Below are 19,554 nucleotides of genomic sequence, written 5' to 3' on the forward strand. Positions count from 1 at the left end.
CGCACATTTTCAGTCTAAGGTGACAGCATTCTCTGTTTTTATGGACAAAGTAAAGGTTTGGTTGCAGCAAGCAGGCGAGCCGTATACTGAACAAAGCAATACTGCTCTTAATGATCAAGCTGTTGAAAGTTTGGATGAAATAAATCCTGAAGACAGTGTCTCTAATATCTCAAGTGTAAAGCCACCTTCGAAAACATTGTCACAGCAAAGTCGAATTTCATCAACATCTTCCGCACGCATTAAAGCTGCGGCTGACAAGGCAGCGCTCATGGAGCGACTCGCTGCATTAAAGAAAAACATTCTATTGAAGCGCAAGAGGAAAAACTGAGAAAAGAAAAGGAGAAATTATCCTTGGAAACAGAGTTGGCAGCAACTAAGGCAAAGCTTCGTGTCTTAAAAATAAACTCAGTTTGTAGCTCTGAGCGTTCTGATGGAATGAACTCTTATTTTGAAAGAGGGCACGTACAAGAAGCGCCTAATTTAAATCCTTGTGCTGATACATTTGTTCCGGCAGAAAGAGATTACTCTGGTACAAATTCTGCATCTGAATCACAAGTAATCATACCTAGACAAAGTCAAAACCAACATCAGGTGGATGAGGTGATGGTAAAAGTTGATGATTCAGCTCAAGTGACGCAGCAAACACAGCCTCAGTCTCCTACTTTGACTGAGAATTGCACGAAGGAGATTGTCAATATTATGCAAAAACAAAATGACATCACTACTTTGCTTGTAAAACAAAACTTATCTTCTGTCCTTCCAGCTAGAAACATCCCTATGTTTGATGGAGACCCTTTACAGTACAGATCATTTATGAATGCCTTTGAAAATGGAGTGGAAGCTAAAACTGATAACTGGAGCGACTGTTTGCATTTTTTAGAGCAGTTCACTAGGGGGCAGCCTAAAGACTTGGTGCATAGTTGTCAGCATTTACCTCCTGAGCAGGGCTATTCCACAGCCAAATATCTTCTTGAAGAACATTTTGGGAACGGAAATAAAATTGCCTCTGCATAGATGGAGAGGATTGTGAGTTGGGCACCTATTAAAAGTGAGGATGTGAAAGGTCTACAGTCATTCTCTCTTTTTCTTCAAGGATGTTCGAATCTAACACAGCAAGTTGTTTATATGAAGGAGTTGGATTTGCCCTCAAATATGAGAATGATTGTTATGAAACTTCCATACAAATTGAGGGAAAAATGGAGAGTTGTTGCCTATGAACTGCAGGAACAAAATGGTCACAGAGCAGTGTTCACTGATCTGGTTGCCTTCATAATAAAACAGGTGAAAGTAGCATAAGATCCAGTGTTTGGCAACATCCAAGACTCACAATCTGGAAGCAGCTTTAAAGTTTCAAGTTCCACCAAGCAAAGAAAAAAGGGAAGTAGTTTTGCCACTAATGTCAGTACGGTTCCAGGAGTCAAAACTCAATCAACTGGAAGCAGAACAAATTCCACTGTTCTGCATAGTTGTTTGTTTTGTTCACACAGCAGTCATTTACTAGAGAATTGTAAGCAGTTTAAAGCTAAAATGCATCGAGATAAGCTGACTTTTATCAAGGAAAGGGGAATTTGTTTTGGATGTTTAAAAGTTGGTCACATAAGCAAAGACTGTAGGAGTCGTTTGAGACACAGCAGCTGAGCAAATGATCATTTCATGCTGAAGACATCCTCAGACAGAATTAAATACATACATAAACACAGCCTGGTGCCAATAACACAGCTAATGACACTGCTGTATCACTGGCTTTACTGATTAAAGACCATATCTGAAGGAAATCTTTGAACACAACAGAAAGTGACCTTTTAAACCTGCGACACTGATGCTGCATTCAAGGACCATTAAAAACATCTGAAAGGACTTAAGAACATGAAGAAAATGTGACTTGTTTCTCTGTAATGAAGCTGTTTTAGTGAAGAAAGTTGAAAGGTCACAGAGCGACTGCTGAATCTTCTGCTCTAAACATGAACTCTGAACTTTGTGATGCTTCAGGAGGAAAACTGCTTCAGTTATTCTCTCAGATTAGTTTCATATTTTCTGCATCAGGTTTGAGTGAAATCCTGGAATGAAGACAGAAGAAAAGACTTTGTTCAAAGTTTGATTTATAGTCAAACCTTCCAGTTTATTCACACAATAAAACATCAACACAATATATGAATTCATTCATTAAAATCACAGTTTTTCCTCATTTGTTTGATGATTTTGACAAAAACAAACACAAACACACACACATGGTCTGCCATACTCATAAAGAGAAATGTCGACATTTTTCAATACAAATATTCCAGAAACATTTAGAGGATAGAGAAGTTTACATTTTCATGTGGAGAAATATTTTAGTAAATCAAAATGATGATGAGCAGTGATAGCCTCCATAAACAGTCACAGGAAAGATCTCCTTTAAAAACTCAGAAACATCAAGAGAACAACTAGAAGATGTGGAGGTACCACCCATAATGTTTGACTGACAGCTGATCTCTGTGCAGAAATGATGGAGAGAAAATAAAATGAAACTAAAACACAGATTTAAACCCACAATATGAAAGACTTCAGTCTATTTCACTTTAATCAACTCAGCAGTGGTTCCATAATTGTAAATCCTCAGTCCAGCATAGAGCGGCTGAGTGAATGTGGTCTGGACTCTGTGGAGGAGAGTCATGGTTTCAGAGACGCTGTAGAAGGACAAAATACCTGCTCTGTGATCCAGGTACACTCCTACTCTGGAGGAACGAGGACCTGAGACACGAGTTTGGATGTTGTTGTACCGAAATGTATAACTGTTGTTGTTACAATCTAATGACCAAGATTTGGCATTATGTCCAAAAAAACATTCATTCACACTCCCTGTTCTGCTGATATTCTTGCATGCGACTGCTACATAAACTCCTCCCCCTCTCCACTCCACCTCCCAGTAACAACGTCCAGTCAGACTCTCTTTACTCAGGACCTGCCACGATCCAGTGAATCTGTCTGGATGATCAGAATAAGACTGTTGTTGTTTCATTGCTGTTGCTTTTCTGTTCCACTCTGATAATAACAGCTGTTCGTGTGCTGTGTTTGGATCCAGTGTGATTTCACATGAATATTTTAAGAATCCAGCTCTGGTCTTTGGCTCTGGTTGTGACAGTAAAACATCCACTTCAGTGACTGTCAGTGAGATGTTTGTCCATTCCTCTCTCAGAATGTCCTGTAGTTTATCTCTGACCTCTGACACAGCTGCTGTCACATCCTCAAAGTAGCTCAGAGGACGGATATTGATGCTGGATGAGTCTGTAGACTCACTGAGTGCTGACAGTGAGGGGTAGTTGTGTAGAAACTGGATGTGATCCTCTGTGTGTGAGAGCTGCTTCAGCTCAGCATCTTTCCTCTTCAGCTCAGTGATCTCCTGCTCCAGCTTCTCCTGAAGCTCTTTGACTCGACTCACTTCAGTTTCCTGCTGGGATCTGATCTGCTGCTTCACATCAGAGCTTCTTTTCTGGATGAGATGGATCAGCTCAGTGAAGATCTTCTCACTGTGCTCCACTGTTTGATCAGCAGACTGATTGATGGCCTCCACCTCCTGTTGAAGCAGCTTCACATCTTTCTCTCTGTCCTGGATTCTCTGCTGGATGTTTTGTCGACTCACCTCCAGCTCTCTCTGCCTCTCAGTCCTTTCTGCTGCAGCTGAGACTGTGTCGTGGCCTTTATGTTCATCCACAGAGCAGAGATAACAGATACTCTGCTGATCAGTACGGCAGAACATCTTCATCACCTCATCATGACGAGAGCAGATGTTCTCCTGGAGCTTCTTGGAGGGCTCCACCAGCTTGTGTTTCTTTAATGGAGCCGCATCATAATGAGGCTGAAGGTGTTTCTCACAGTAAGATGCCAGACAGACTAAACAGGACTTGAAGGCTTTCATTTTTCTTCCAGTGCAGACATCACAGGCCACATCTTCAGGTCCAGCATAGCAGTGATCAGCAGGAGCAGCTTGGAGTCCAGTCTTCTTCAGCTCCTCCACTAAATCTGCTAACATGGTGTTTTTCTCCAGGACAGGCCTCGCTGTGAAAGTCCTCCGGCACTGAGGGCAGCTGTAGATTTTCTTCTTTTCCTCTTCATCCCAGAAGCTTTTAATACAGTTCATGCAGTAGCTGTGTCCACAGGGAATAGCCACCGGATCCTTCAGTAGATCCAAACAGACTGAACAGCAGAATTTTGTTTGATCCATTTGATTCATGTGCTGTGCCGTTTCACCGTCTCTCAGTGGCTGTCAGACAGTTTCACTTTCTCTGAACAGAAACAACCTCTGTGCTCTGAAGGGAAACAGATCTCTGCTCTTGTTCACCTCCTACAGGAAATGAGGCTCACCAGCAACTGCATTTACACCATGTTGTTTAGACCCATCCTGATACACACACATCTGTGAAGGGAGGCACTAAAGAAATATTCTTACAGAGCGACCAAGAGCCAATCACATGATGCAGGGTGTGGTATGTTTGGTTACAGCATGCAGTAACAAGTCTGACCCAGTTAAAGTTTAATAGTTTATCTTTACTTGGATGTTTGAAATTTGACCGTCAACACTCAGTGAGTTCATTTTAAATTTCAAAAAGTTCAGCAAAGTTTAGGATGCTGTGATGAATAAAAATAAATCAAACTTTATATTTTGACATTTTCTAATCTTAGTTCATTCTCACACTTACAGAATGATGCATGGGAACAACTGACTCCACTAAATCAAACCTATGTTCAAATGAAATTACTGTACAAGACAGGCAGCAAGCTTGATTTCTTGATTATTTTTTTAAATAGTAAAATATATGTAAAACTATTTAAAAAACAAATACAGATAGTGTTCTAATTCTACATTCTTTAGTAATGTTTCCTGTGTACCACCATGGATTTCGAAACAATACATTAATATGTGCTTTAAATGCAGACACTCAAATTTAACTCAACATTCACACTGAAGATACACAGTAGACATAAGAATCAGTTTTCATGCCCTTTATTTTTTCTTTCATTTAAAATCTTTTTGGTAAAGATCATCATAATTACCCATTAACTTTCATGTACAGCTTAAATGTTTCACTACACTGTTGGCAGCAAACTAGAAGCTAAACGACTCTTCAGTCCAAGGGCGTAGATTTGGCATTAACGGAAGGGACATGTCCCCACCAATATCCAGCGATTATTGAATTGTCCCCACCAATAATTTGAAAGAAAAACAAACCCGATAGAAAGAAAAAAACGATCTGTCAACGTCTCATTCGCCTAGCGGTGCAGAAAGAGTTAAATTACGTTCTCTACTGGAGTCCTACGTCATGTGACAAATATGGCCAATGTGATTGGAGCTCTGTTTAGTTTTAGCAGCGGCAAGCCTGCGCTGCGAACCACTGGATGAGAGACTCACTGAAAAGGCAGCTGGTTTTATTACTCAATGATTTGTTGTTACAAAGATAAAAATTGTGAACAGGAAGAAGTAATGGTATTACTTCTCCCTTGTCACAAGAAGTCACCACAGCAGGTAGATGCCTTTCCTGAACCAAACCCAATGGGATAAGCGTCTCCTTCTGGGATCTTTCACCTGGTAGGCGAACCACTGTAAACCACGATACCAACTAAACCACTTGATAGTTTAGTTAAGAAAAAGTCTGTACAGATAAGGAACGTGCATTCTTCACCAGCTTTAAACCTTTGTTCACATGTAATGCCATATTCCACACTTTGCTATCAGTTGTGTACAAATCGGTGGCTACTCATGAGTTCCTCTGAACTTTCATACAACTGAGCTCAACAAACAATAACTGTCAGTCAGCAGAGGAAACTCATTTTTCCTCCAAAGTGATTCAGTGCATCAGAAATCTACGGTGTGTTTATTTTTGTTATTCAGTTCAGTTGTGCGTCAAGCTGACTGCTGTTAATCGTACCGATCAGGCACAAAAGTAAAAGCAGATAGGAATGATACTGTCAATCCGAAAGTCCACCACAAGCTGAAAGAAACAACTCTAAATGCTCTAAAACATAGGTGTCAAACTCTGGCCCGCGGGCCAAATTTGGCCCGCAGCCTACTTACATTTGGCCCGCGAAGCCATACCAAATTACTATCAGAGCTGGCCTACTGGTATTATACAGCTAATATATATATTGTTTAGTATTAAGCTTTGCTTGTTCCATATTCAGTTTTCAGCAAAACGTGTTTGAGTCCATAAGAAAAGATTCATTCTTATATCTGGAGGAATAAATATATTTCAATAAATATATTTCAATAAATATTAACGTTAGCCCGCGACTTTGTTCCAGTTTTGAATTTTGGCCCACTGTGTATTTGAGTTTGACACCCCTGCTCTAAAAGAACAATAAATGTTTTTCCACAAAAAAGCAAAACCAAAGGCTCTGAGCCTGGCCTTTTAACGGCTTCACCTACTTTGGAGTTTTTTAAAAACTTCAATACTAGCGTTTTATCTTTCCTGACTTTGTTTAACTTTACTTTTAAATAACCCTTTAATCTCTGGGAAATAATAAAATCATCTTCAGTTTTAGTTTTTTCTTGAGCAAAATACATAGAAGACAGCAGATGCATCCAATAAATTTCTCCCGAGTAGGCTGACTCAGTCAAAAAGGCTCACTGTCTGGTGATATATCTTAATCTCGTGTGGTTTTACATTGCTGTAAAAACTTTATTACTACAGATATCTAATAAAAAAACAAAACTGCTGTCACAGCCACTACAAACACAGACTTACATTGAGTTCTATGATCCAGAGCATGGTGATGAACAAGAGGTCAAAGGTGACAAAGAGGCAGAAAGTCCTCCTCACATCCGAGATGCATTTCTTCTCTCCGATGTCGTACGCCTCCAATCTCACAGAAACGGCCGGGGAGTTGACAGACCCCATGCCTGTTCTGACAGGGATCTGTGAGTAGCTACCGCTGCTGCTGCCTCCACCACGTCGGCCTTCCATCGCTGGCCACCCCACCTGGGCAGGGCTGGCCCCACCTACTGGTCAATTTTAGGAAAGAGTCAGAGGTGGAAGATCATTGGAGCTGGAAGCGAGGCTGGTGTTGGTGATGTGGAGTCACTGTGTGGAGGTTAAAAGCATCACTGCATCTGTAGAAAAGAAGATGAAGAAGGTAAAGAAATAGCAATCTCCTCTCAGGGAGTAAACCTCAGCGATTTTCTAAAGCATCTAAGTCTTTGTAGACATAATAAAAATTCTGACAATCGTCTGCTTCTTTTTTTGAACAACATAGTAAAGCAGAATAAGCTCCATCAGGCTGTGGATTTACATTGTTGAGTTAGATTTTATAACGATTTGTTCATAATACAAAGCTTTTAGAGATCTTTGGGCTTTGCAGTGCTAAGAGTGTTTATGTTTCTGGTTTCTGAGAGCAGAGCTAAAAACAAAACAAAACAAAACAAAACACAAAACAAACAAAAAAACAAGCACAACACAACCCCCCCCAAAATCTAATTCAAACCACTAGTCATGCACAAAACCAACCATATATATGCAAAGTTGTTGATGCTCTCTGTATGGTTGCCACTCGAACTCCTCACCGTATCTCAAAGACTGAACCCTTCAGGAGAAACTCATTTCTGCTGCTTGCGTCTGTGATTTCTTCACTACTCAACGTTTCTGAGATCTGGAATGCAGATCGACTAGTAAATCAAAACGTTCACCTTCTGGCTCAGTTCTCCCGTCACCACCACAGTCTAGTGCAACACCTGAGGTGTCGGATGTCATCCCAGCCTGTTCACATCCAGCAGTAAACTCTCTACTACATGGTGATTGTTCGGATGAAGCCAACAGAAACACAATGTCTGAAAAAAACGTTGTATTACATCTTTTTCTTCATGTAAACGAACGAAACTTCTCTCAGATCCATCAGTCTTTTCACTTACTCTTGAGTTAATTAATCAATGTTTGCATTTCTTACCATTTCCTGCATGAAGAGATTACAACAGCTGCAACTCATTATTTTACAGTACTGAAGTGAGCAGCTTCAAATTGCTCTTTCACTTATAACTGAGCTTAAATTGGACTTTTCTACTAAAAAAAACCCTGTAAAAATCACTGTCACATGACCCAGAAAAAGATTTCCGTTATCATCTAGCTTCAATGACTTTTGGACCTCATACCATTAAACACTGTTTACACTGTCTTTGTTTTAAGGAACTGAAACCAGTTGTGCTTTTGCTTTAACTGTCAGCTGCTCTGATACACAGAAAAAAAAGGCAGGATGGAAACGTGATTTGTACAGTCTGGTCCCAGCAGGTTTTCTCTGGTGATGTGGTTTCACAGTCTTGTGACTTTCATGTTTTACATGAATTAGTCTTTTTGGTTCACAAAATGCATCTATTTTAGGGCTTTAGTCAGGTTTAAATGACTGTTAATTACCTGAAAAATAAATCTGTTAAAAGAACCATTCAGTCACTTTGTAATGGGACGTATCTTCAGCACAATCGTATGTACTGTGCACCTGAAACTAATATCGTTCACCATTTGGCGCTTCCTTCTCACATGCCAGAGAGCTATTACAGTTACACCGCAGATGGTGTCTAAAACGATTTCACCCTCAACTTCCTAGCAGTTGCATCATTACATTATTTCAGCATTTGCAGTTATTCCAACTGTTTTATTAATCCTTAACATACTTTTCATTTACTTGTTCAACTTTACAAAATGCCAGTCAAAAAAAAAAAAAACCCAGAAAGTATACGGGACATTGACTGTCATTCAAACCTGAACTTTACCCAGTATTTTCCACATAAATCAGCTAGCACCAACATTAAAACCAATTACATTTGCCACGCTGCAATGGATCCTGGTTTTTATGTGGATGTTGTTTTCACACAGACTGCCCTACTTAAACATTATTACAGCCAAATTACACCTCCCATATGGCAATGGCACTCCCTGACAGCTGCAGCTTCCCTTGGAAGTCTAATGCGTCAGACCGGAGCTTAATTACTCAGGAACAACAACAACAACAACAACAAAAGATAAATCCACATATATATTAGCGTCTGAGTTGCAAGGGCCAGCAGTCAAAGCAATTTTAAATGACATTTTATTTAAACATATGGGATCCCAGCACCACCCTCTCCCCAGCCACCTACTCCACCTCTTCCAAAGTGAAGGTGTGGTATCAGGGTGCTCAGCCCCGCCGTGAGATGTAATGTCTCCAGCACGTCCTGGGTCTGCACCAGCTTACAAAACAAAGAAACAGATTAGAGCTGGGGACCTGTCGCTGTTCTAAATGTCTTTGAGTGGTTACAATTTCCACTGCTTCAAATCTGTTAACTAACAAGTTTTCATTTAAATATGTGTATGAGACTCCAACGGATTTACAAGTAGTAACCTCCAGGTCTGAAAAATTAATCCAGAATGGAAGTGCAAACAACTAACAGGAGCAGTTCCTCTGAAAGACACCAAGGCTGGTGCCAATTCCCGCAGTTAGAGCAACAAATACTGAGGCAGCAGTTTGAACAGGCTTGCCAAAGCTGGACACAGCGGAAGATTGAAAAGATGTTGCTGGTCTGATGACTGCTGTGACATTCAAATGGTAGGGTTAGAATTTGGTGTAAACGACATAAAAGAATGAACATCTTGCCTTGTATTAACATTTCAAGTTGCTGATAGCGGTGTGAGAGTGTGGAGAATATTTTCTAGGCATACTTTGAGCCAATTAGTACCAGCTTAGCATTGTTTAACCACCACAGCCCAGCTAATGCTGACCATGTCTATCACTTTATAACCACACTGTACCCATTTTTTGATGGCTGCTTCCAGCTCAAATCATCTCAAACTGGTTTCTTGAACATGAAGATGAGTTCACTGTACTCCAATAGAGCATCTTTGGGATGAGGTGGAACGGCAGATTCAAGTCAATAATTAATGAACATGACTTCATGACGCAGTTCTGTCAGCAACAGGGGTCATACCTGCTATAAACAAGGTGTACCTAACAAAGTGGCCAGTAATTGCATATATGCTGTTATGATGGATGTTTATAATAAATATTAACTGAGAGAGAAAAGATACACCAAAGCTACTCAAGGGTAATAACAAAACGAGGGAAATTAACAAACTACATCTAACTGTTTTGGATTCAGAACAATTATTTTCAGCCTTTTATAAGGATTAAAATTTATTTCTGGATTAATTTTGGCAGCTTGAACTAGTTAAAGAAGATGCTGCCTATCCTGACATTTACATGAAAAGTCAAAACTACTATTTAAACACAATGACGACAGACTCTAGGCAGACAATCCTGTAAAACATGGAAATATGAAGCATCTCTGATGGCTCAACACAGTAAGAAGAAGGGATGGAAATGATGTATAACTAGTTGAATACTGGAATCAGTGTTTTAAGCTGTGATGTAATAAACTAGTGCTGGGAAAATGAAAAAGAAAGATATTTTTTTTTGATATTGAACTTCACATACCCCATCTGCCTCCATTTGGGACTGCAATGGCCTTAAAAACCCTACACATATCTTCCCTACTTAAGTGCAGCCTTTTTTCTAATGGAATTACAATATCGGCATCTGGTCTCTGACTTCTCATCAATTGTGTGGCCGTCCTTTAGAGGACATTTCATCGGAATAAAGGCAAATACGGTGGTGCCTTTATCTGCAGAAATATGTGGCCTGTAGCCAGTGGGTGGGGCACCACATGCTCGCTCTCACTGTTAGATTGGATAGAAAAGTCTGCAGCAGGACAAGCGAATATTAATGACGTTTCTGAGTGTTTCGATTCCATCAAGAACAAAAACAAATCTTAGCTAACCAACACTCACTGGGTTTTAGTGGATTACTATATTTCACAGAAATATTACAGAAACAGTTTCTTTGGTACAATAATCCAGCTGTGCAGAAATCAGGGAGTCGGGAAGAAGCAGCTCATTAAATTCTGTGCTTGTTTAAGACTGAAGCACATATTATATTATCATAATACCAGAGCTGAACTGGATGACTCATTCCTCATTAAATTACTTCAGATGTTATTTAAAAAATATGTATATTTTATGCAAGTGAAGCTGCTTGTGCTGCCACCTAAACCAATCATAACGTGGCCTCAAATGTTAAAGTAACCTTATGAGCAGAATCTGATATAAGAGACTATCAGTTATGGAGACAAAGATAAAGGCAAAAAAAAAAAAACTGTATTTAAATTAAATAAGCAAACTGATATGAATGAACCTTACATTTAGATAATACAAATCATCAGCAAGAATAATAAAAAACAAGCAAAAACAAATAATAAAAGAAACCTCAGCTAACGTGGAAGCTACACTGCAAGGTGGTCTGTTTAATAAATAAAATCTGACAGGTCACATACAGGACCATTAACATCTCTGTAAACAGAACTCAGCTCCCACAAAGCTCCAAATGAAGAAAAACTGCCTCTGCATGCAGAGAACTGTTTGTGGAGACATCCAGCATGTCGACGCACAGTGAGTGAATGATGAAGAACAAACCATAACGAGGGGCAGGGCTACTACACTGCATTGTGTCCATCAGGTAAAAAAAAAAAGAAATCTGTTGGCTAATCTACACCATATCAATAACAGCTTCCTTAAGGTTTTAAAATGCACTGCAGCTGCATTTTAAAACATATCTACAAGCAATGCCAAAGAAACACACAGGTATGAGTACAGAGGTACTATGAAGGTAGCTCACTTCTTACTGGAGTATATCACCATAGTGACTTAAACTGTAGAGCAAACCTGCTTCAGAGCAGGTTGTGTTTGAGATTACGGATCAACAAGTATGAAATCACCACTTAGCTACCAATCAGTTCTCTGGAAAACTGCTTTACAACAAGTACCTGAAAGATCCCTTTGGACTGCTGTGCCATGGATAGTGGGAGGATCTTTCCATTGATGAGCATCAGTAGTCTAATCAGTTTAGATTCTTAAATTCAACTTCATTCTTTGACTTTTCCCATTTGTCTGCAGAACAATTTCACAACATTTTGAATTCCTCTATAAACATTAATCTCGTTTTTTTCTTTTGTCTGCAACGCTTGTTCCTAGCATGTCCTCGTCCATGAAAGCATTTAATCTTATCTGAGCAATTCCTCTTGGTCTCCTGTATCACTGCTCATCATTCGACATGCTTTTCCCAGTATATCCACGGCCATTTTTGTATTTATGCTTGTATTTTCTCCCAGACTGGTAAACATCAACAGAGCTCAGCAAAAGAACTTTTAGTTCCTATTTGAACTTTATTAATACAAGTGTTTAACCTTTTCATGTTTATAGTTTTATCTTTCTTTGTAAAGTCAGCTGTTCTGCTGCTCTGTATGTGATTGGTCAGATGCCCCCAACGCCACCCCTTTCATGTAAACAGGCTAGTAGCTAAAATGGGAAACCCTGGGTTACCTTATAGAGTTGATAACTAGCGTCATGTGATCACTTAGTCTGATTGACAATGTTGGGATAAGTTAATCAAGATAACAGAAAGATTTCTTGAGTATGATGAACAATGAATTTAACTCCTAAATATGACTTCCTAACACAGAATGTGATGACGTCATACGCTTTGTACTTTGATGTGTGGTGATTGGAAGTGTCTGTGTGGTGCAGCCTGGACAGACCAGACCAGCTGCACCACACAGACACTTCAAACCTCACCCGAGGACAAAAAGCACAAGAACAACAACAAAAAAAGAAAGAAAACAAACCTTAGAAACATGCAGGGTTACAGGAGAAGCCAGTCGTGCAGAGGTGAGCCTGTGCGAGTCTGAATTTAACTCCTATTTATGACTTCCTACCAAAGAATGATGATGGGAGAATTTGGATTTATTTATTAACAGATTTATTACGCATTAGTTTTATGGGTCTGTTCCACTTAAGGTCAGATTGGTGTCTATGAACCAAAATGAGTTTCACACCAAGACTAAACTCGTGTCATGGTTTGCATTATGCAGTGGTTACAGTGGTGACACTTATTAGACTCTGAAGTCTGTGCACCAGTTTTTCAGGGTCCTATAGGTGCAATTGTTGCGACCACTGTAAATGTGACACCATCACAGAAAAATTGTATAAAATCAGAAGAAGAAAGAGAACTCTAATATGATGGCTGCACACCAGCTGGATCATTATAACAACATCACATCACATGAGTAACTTCAACATGACGAGACTTCAAGGACTCCAACAATGTTCATACAGTGAGGATAAATAATGTTTTTTATTATTTATTATAAAAAGGACACAATATAGATATATAAAATGCAGCCAGAACTCCAATAACTAACATGTCCATTAATTTGACACGTTGGTTTATATATAATTTCTTTTTCTCTCTTAGCTTTTCAGCTCCACATTTTTGCCATTTCTTCCACACTCAACTCTTTTCTACAAGCTGAGCACACAGTGAAGGTAGGGGAGGGCTGGTGGCATTAAGAGATTTGATTGGGCAATCTAGGGGCCAGTTAGTTCTTTCCTTTGGTGAAAGTTGGGCTCTTCAATTCAGCATGGTACAACTCCAAAGATTCTGCAACATCAAACCCTCTGTCTGCTAATATTACATCCAGTTACAAGATGAGCTTCCCGACCCCCTGAACTACGGATGCCCTACATGACTGTTAGGACAACTTATGTATTGCAAGTATGCAGTACTAAGAATAACTTGATGTTTCTGACTTTGCATTATGAATTGTTTACCCACTGACAAACATTTCAAGTTCTACTAAATTAAAAAACAATTTGTGGTAACCTGATTATGATTCAAAAAGAATAATTAACAACACTTCTTGTAATGGTGTTAAAATCAGCCCAGCTTTTATTTTCATATGCAAAAAGTAAAAGAAAATCAGCCAACATACTGGACACATATAATTGTCAATATAATTGTTTATTGTTCAACACAATAAACAATTATACTGTCACCATGGTTACTGGTATTGAAAGCTTATTGATAATTTGTCCAAGTAAAGAATGCCCTCTCACAAATGTCATGTGACCACCTCATTGGCTTACAGAATCGTGATGTCACACACATTTAGAATCTTACCACCACTGTGATCCTTTGATCCTTTGATCCTAAAACCCTTAAATAGGGGTGAGACGCAAGAACTTTCAGTCCGTTATTCGCAGCATTTATGTGTGCAGCATTTAAACGTTCGCCAGAGAAGCCTTTTTTTTGGATCCTTTTCAGAGTCACTGTTAACAGATTCCAACATGTCTCCAAGAAAACAGAAAAAAAGAGAAAACGTAAAGCCCAGCGCTCCTCTTTGCAATCGAGAAGACGATACTCAACTGCAGAAGATGTGCTCGGAAGAAATGCATGAGCAAAATCTCATGAGCAATCACAATACGCGACACCCGCCCCAGCCAGAGTACACCAGTTACATCTGGGAAAGTTTTTTTAAACAACGAGCGGAGATTATCAAACTGAGAGAGCACTGTGAGAGAAGGACCGCCGAAGTAGATAGACTGTTCAAACAGCTTCTTGATAAGGAGGATATTCAAAAGGAGAAAGAAATGGAACTCCTAGATATGCGGGGGAGGAACTTTGAGCTCCAAGCAAAGCTTAATAAAGTACAAGAAAAACCAACAGAAGAAATCCTCCAACAGAAGAAAAACGAGAAAGAGAGGGAAAAAAAGATTCAGGAGCTGCAAGTAAAGCTGGATGAAGCTCTGCAAAAAAATCAAGAACTCCTCCAAGAGAAGAAACAACTGGTCATAAAACTCCAAGGCACTGAGATAAATCAAAAAGTGCTGAAAGGAAGGGTTGAGTTTCTTCAAAAGAAAGCGCAACAGACCATGAAAAAGGAAGATATGGATTGCAAGCTTCAGGACAGCGAGAAACACAAGGAAGCCTTGCAAATAAAGCTTGATGAAGCTCTGCAAAAAAATCAAGAACTCCTCCAAGAAAAAGAACAAATGGACATAAAGAAGCGCAAACTGCAAGGCATGGAGGAAAAGCACAAAGGACTTCAGGCAAAGCTTGAAAAAACACTGAACAAAAATAAAGAGTTGCTTCAAGAAAAAAAGCAACTAGAAATTAAACAGAAAGAAACGGACTCCAAGCTTGAAGGCGTGGAGGAAAAATACACCGCGCTGAAAATAAAGCTTGATAAAACAGTGCAAAGAAATAAGGATTTCCTACAAGACAAAGAACAGCATGACACGAAACAGAAAGATCTGGATTGTGAGCTGCAGAACATCAAGAAACACAACCAAGGTTTGCAAGTAATGCTTGATGAAGCTCTGCAAAAAAATAAAGAAATCCTTGAAGAGAAAGAAAAACTGGACATAAACCAGAGAGGCATGCAGGAAAAATACGGAGCGCAGCAGGTAAAGCTTGATGAAACGCTGCACAAATATCAAGAGCTGCTTCAAGACAAAGAACAACGGGAAATAAAGCAGAAAAAAGATAAACAAATTCTCCAGAACTTTGAGAGGAAAAACCAACAACTGCAAGACCGTTATAACAAACTGAACTCCAAAACAACTGAGCTGGAGGGGGAAAAGAAAAAAGTGCAAAAACAATGCTCAGAGATGCAGAGTAAGCTCAGTGACATGCTGAGAAAAAACACAGAACTGGAGAAACTTTCCAACAACTTGAAGTGCAAAAACACTGAGGTGCAGATGTTAAAGCAGCAACTAGACAAAACAAGCAAAGACCTGCAGTGTACACTTCAAGAACTCGAGAGAAGTCAGCAGCTACAAGACGCACACAACAAATTACAACACAGTTATACAGAGATGCACGAGGCAAAGCTTATGCAGGAGGCCAAATGTAAAGAACTGAAAGAAAGGCTCGAAGAAAAACAAGCCAAATTAGAAGAAGTGGAGACAACATGCAGGAAACTCGAGAAGGAAAATACACAAACAATTGATGAGTTACGAACCCTCATCCTAGAGAAAAAAGTGCTCGTGGAAAAGATGATGGAAAAGAAGAAAAAACGCTTCCGCTTCTTCTGGAGAAAGAGCACTCCTGCTTTTTCTACTTTTTCTACTTTTCCTTCTGCTGATGTCACCCCGTCTTCCTCCTCCACCGTCGCATCGTAATTTTCACCTTAACTCCTAACACCTGTCCCATCTCCCCCCCCCCACCCCCCCCTTTCTCTTTCACCCTCACCCCCCAACCAGTCCCGACAGTTGACTGCCCCCTCTAGAGCCTGGTTCTGTCATAGGTTTCTTCCTTTAAAGGGAGTTGTTCCTATCCACTGTCGCACCCAGTGCTTGCTCAGAGGGCATAGTTGGGGTTCTCTCTCCTCTATCTCTTTCCTCCTTTCTATCCCTTTCCTTTACCCTCTTCTTTACCCCCCACCCCTCCCCCCTTTTCTATTCCCCCGCTTTTCTATTTTCTTAATAATTTAATAATAAACACAATTGGCTACATTTTAAATGTGTCTGATCAACGTCTTCATTCAAGAATGAATTGTCTTTCTCACGGAGTCATGTGTATTTTGTGTTTTCCTCGGGCTGGTGATCCCCGCGGTCGTTCAGCCCCGGAGTCCAGAGTTTTAGTGTTTTAATCACATTTAGTGTTACATTTCAGATCACCACAATAGGATATCCATAATTTAGGATTCAGGCATTTGTTTTAGTTCAATATCGTAATCATTCTATGACTGAGTAGTTTACAGAACCTTCAGTCTGCAGCAATAACTTCTGTTGGAGCTATTTGTTCTTATTTTTTATTATTTTGAAATTAGTTAAAGTTTGTTGTTAGTTTACTTATATTTTGGGGTTTATTTACAAGTTTATTTGTAGGTTAATATTTCTTTCAATGTTTTGTTTGTTTGATGTTACCTTGTTAAATTAGTCAGTAAAAGCTGTAGGGCCATTTTGTTTCTATAAATAAAGACACTGGTATAGGACCAGCATGCACTGGGGTGAGCCTATGGTTTTTTACTAGAGCAGGAGAAGCAGCAGGAAGTAACTAAAAATGGATCTTCTTATTGCTTGCCAAACTGGATAAAATAAACCATAAAAACGCAACTTTAAAGTTTGGACAGTGGACTTCTTTTGCCTGCGTACGAAATATTATCTCAGTGCAGCAGTGGCTTGTGGACCTTTAACTGTGGGATGTTTGGTTTGTCAAACAAAAGGAATTGCCACTACAAAAAGTAAAAAACCTGCCCGTGGACAAAGGAATAATCCTTCATTAATGGATATGTTGGATATATGGATTTCAAGGATCACCGTCGAACTCGAATAAAAGTTACTGGATCGTCTGTAAGTACTCCAGACGGATTTGATGTTGAAGCCTGGATCAACATGTCACTCGTTCATCAAAGCTGGTGAGTGATAATATTGTTTAAGCCGTAAAGGAAAACGGTGAAGCTATTGGAGTTTAAAGACATTATTTCACTACAAAGACTGATGAACTGAGTTTTGATGTACTAAATTTGTGCATAATAGGATCACTAATTGAAACATGCCAACGCCCTCTGTGGAAATGTTTGTTCACTGCAATCATGTTTGCGCTTTATGCTATGGATTCTCAGTGTGCTGTGCATCTTTATAATGTTTGAAATAATCCAAGAGGACAATAAAAATGTCGGATATTAAGAGTAAACAAGAGAGTAAACAAGAGGATGACACTCAGATGCAAGCAGAGAAAAGAAGCATCAAATTTACGCCAAAAGGTTTGGATTTGTATATAAAGACATGCCAAGAAAAGCGGAGTTCAATGTGTAAGCAAGCATCTAAGTACATGGGGAAACTTCTGCTTTAATGACCTCACATGAGAAGGTTAAGGAAGTGTCTTCTGAATTTGGGAAGTTTATTAAATGCTATCAAGATGCAAACGCTTTGCAAGAATCCTTTTTAAGTTTGCCACTGCCAGAAGATGAAGTGAAAAGGCAAAGCGCACATTTTCAGTCTAAGGTGACAGCATTCTCTGTTTTTATGGACAAAGTAAAGGTTTGGTTGCAGCAAGCAGGCGAGCCGTATACTGAACAAAGCAATACTGCTCTTAATGATCAAGCTGTTGAAAGTTTGGATGAAATAAATCCTGAAGACAGTGTCTCTAATATCTCAAGTGTAAAGCCACCTTCGAAAACATTGTCACAGCAAAGTCGAATTTCATCAACATCTTCCGCACGCATTAAAGCTGCGGCTGACAAGGCAGCGCTCATGGAGCGACTCGCTGCATTAAAGAAAAACATTCTATTGAAGCGCAAGAGGAAAAACTGAGAAAAGAAAAGGAGAAATTATCCTTGGAAACAGAGTTGGCAGCAACTAAGGCAAAGCTTCGTGTCTTAAAAATAAACTCAGTTTGTAGCTCTGAGCGTTCTGATGGAATGAACTCTTATTTTGAAAGAGGGCACGTACAAGAAGCGCCTAATTTAAATCCTTGTGCTGATACATTTGTTCCGGCAGAAAGAGATTACTCTGGTACAAATTCTGCATCTGAATCACAAGTAATCATACCTAGACAAAGTCAAAACCAACATCAGGTGGATGAGGTGATGGTAAAAGTTGATGATTCAGCTCAAGTGACGCAGCAAACACAGCCTCAGTCTCCTACTTTGACTGAGAATTGCACGAAGGAGATTGTCAATATTATGCAAAAACAAAATGACATCACTACTTTGCTTGTAAAACAAAACTTATCTTCTGTCCTTCCAGCTAGAAACATCCCTATGTTTGATGGAGACCCTTTACAGTACAGATCATTTGTGAATGCCTTTGAAAATGGAGTGGAAGCTAAAACTGATAACTGGAGCGACTGTTTGCATTTTTTAGAGCAGTTCACTAGGGGGCAGCCTAAAGACTTGGTGCATAGTTGTCAGCATTTACCTCCTGAGCAGGGCTATTCCACAGCCAAATATCTTCTTGAAGAACATTTTGGGAACGAAAATAAAATTGCCTCTGCATATATGGAGAGGATTGTGAGTTGGGCACCTATTAAAAGTGAGGATGTGAAAGGTCTACAGTCATTCTCTCTTTTTCTTCAAGGATGTTCGAATCTAACACAGCAAGTTGTTTATATGAAGGAGTTGGATTTGCCCTCAAATATGAGAATGATTGTTATGAAACTTCCATACAAATTGAGGGAAAAATGGAGAGTTGTTGCCTATGAACTGCAGGAACAAAATGGTCACAGAGCAGTGTTCACTGATCTGGTTGCCTTCATAATAAAACAGGTGAAAGTAGCATAAGATCCAGTGTTTGGCAACATCCAAGACTCACAATCTGGAAGCAGCTTTAAAGTTTCAAGTTCCACCAAGCAAAGAAAAAAGGGAAGTAGTTTTGCCACTAATGTCAGTACGGTTCCAGGAGTCGAAACTCAATCAACTGGAAGCAGAACAAATTCCACTGTTCTGCATAGTTGTTTGTTTTGTTCACACAGCAGTCATTTACTAGAGAATTGTAAGCAGTTTAAAGCTAAAATGCATCGAGATAAGCTGACTTTTATCAAGGAAAGGGGAATTTGTTTTGGTTGTTTAAAAGTTGGTCACATAAGCAAAGACTGTAGGAGTCGTTTGAGACACAGCAGCTGAGCAAATGATCATTTCATGCTGAAGACATCCTGAGACAGAATTAAACACATACATAAACACAGCCTGGTGCCAATAACACAGCTAATGACACTGCTGTA

At 39.5% G+C, this 19,554-nt stretch overlaps 1 protein-coding gene and 1 pseudogene across 1 annotated transcript; one reads left to right on the plus strand and one right to left on the minus strand.

Moving 5' to 3' along the window:
• Positions 1 to 1,597: 1,597 nt before the first annotated feature.
• On the minus strand, positions 1,598 to 4,237 carry LOC146368822 (tripartite motif-containing protein 16-like). The gene has a single exon (XM_084911356.1). It carries the CDS (start codon positions 4,211 to 4,213, stop codon positions 2,552 to 2,554), a length of 1,662 nt encoding a protein of 553 aa, XP_084767482.1. The 5' UTR covers positions 4,214 to 4,237; the 3' UTR covers positions 1,598 to 2,551.
• Positions 4,238 to 16,912: 12,675 nt separating this feature from the next.
• LOC146368823 (uncharacterized) lies at positions 16,913 to 18,926 on the plus strand (annotated as a pseudogene).
• The last annotated feature ends 628 nt before the right edge of the window (positions 18,927 to 19,554 follow it).

This window comes from Perissodus microlepis, chromosome 18 (genome assembly GCF_051167445.1).
Source record: "Perissodus microlepis isolate ML-2025 ecotype Zambia chromosome 18, ASM5116744v1, whole genome shotgun sequence".
Lineage (NCBI taxonomy): Eukaryota > Metazoa > Chordata > Actinopteri > Cichliformes > Cichlidae > Perissodus > Perissodus microlepis.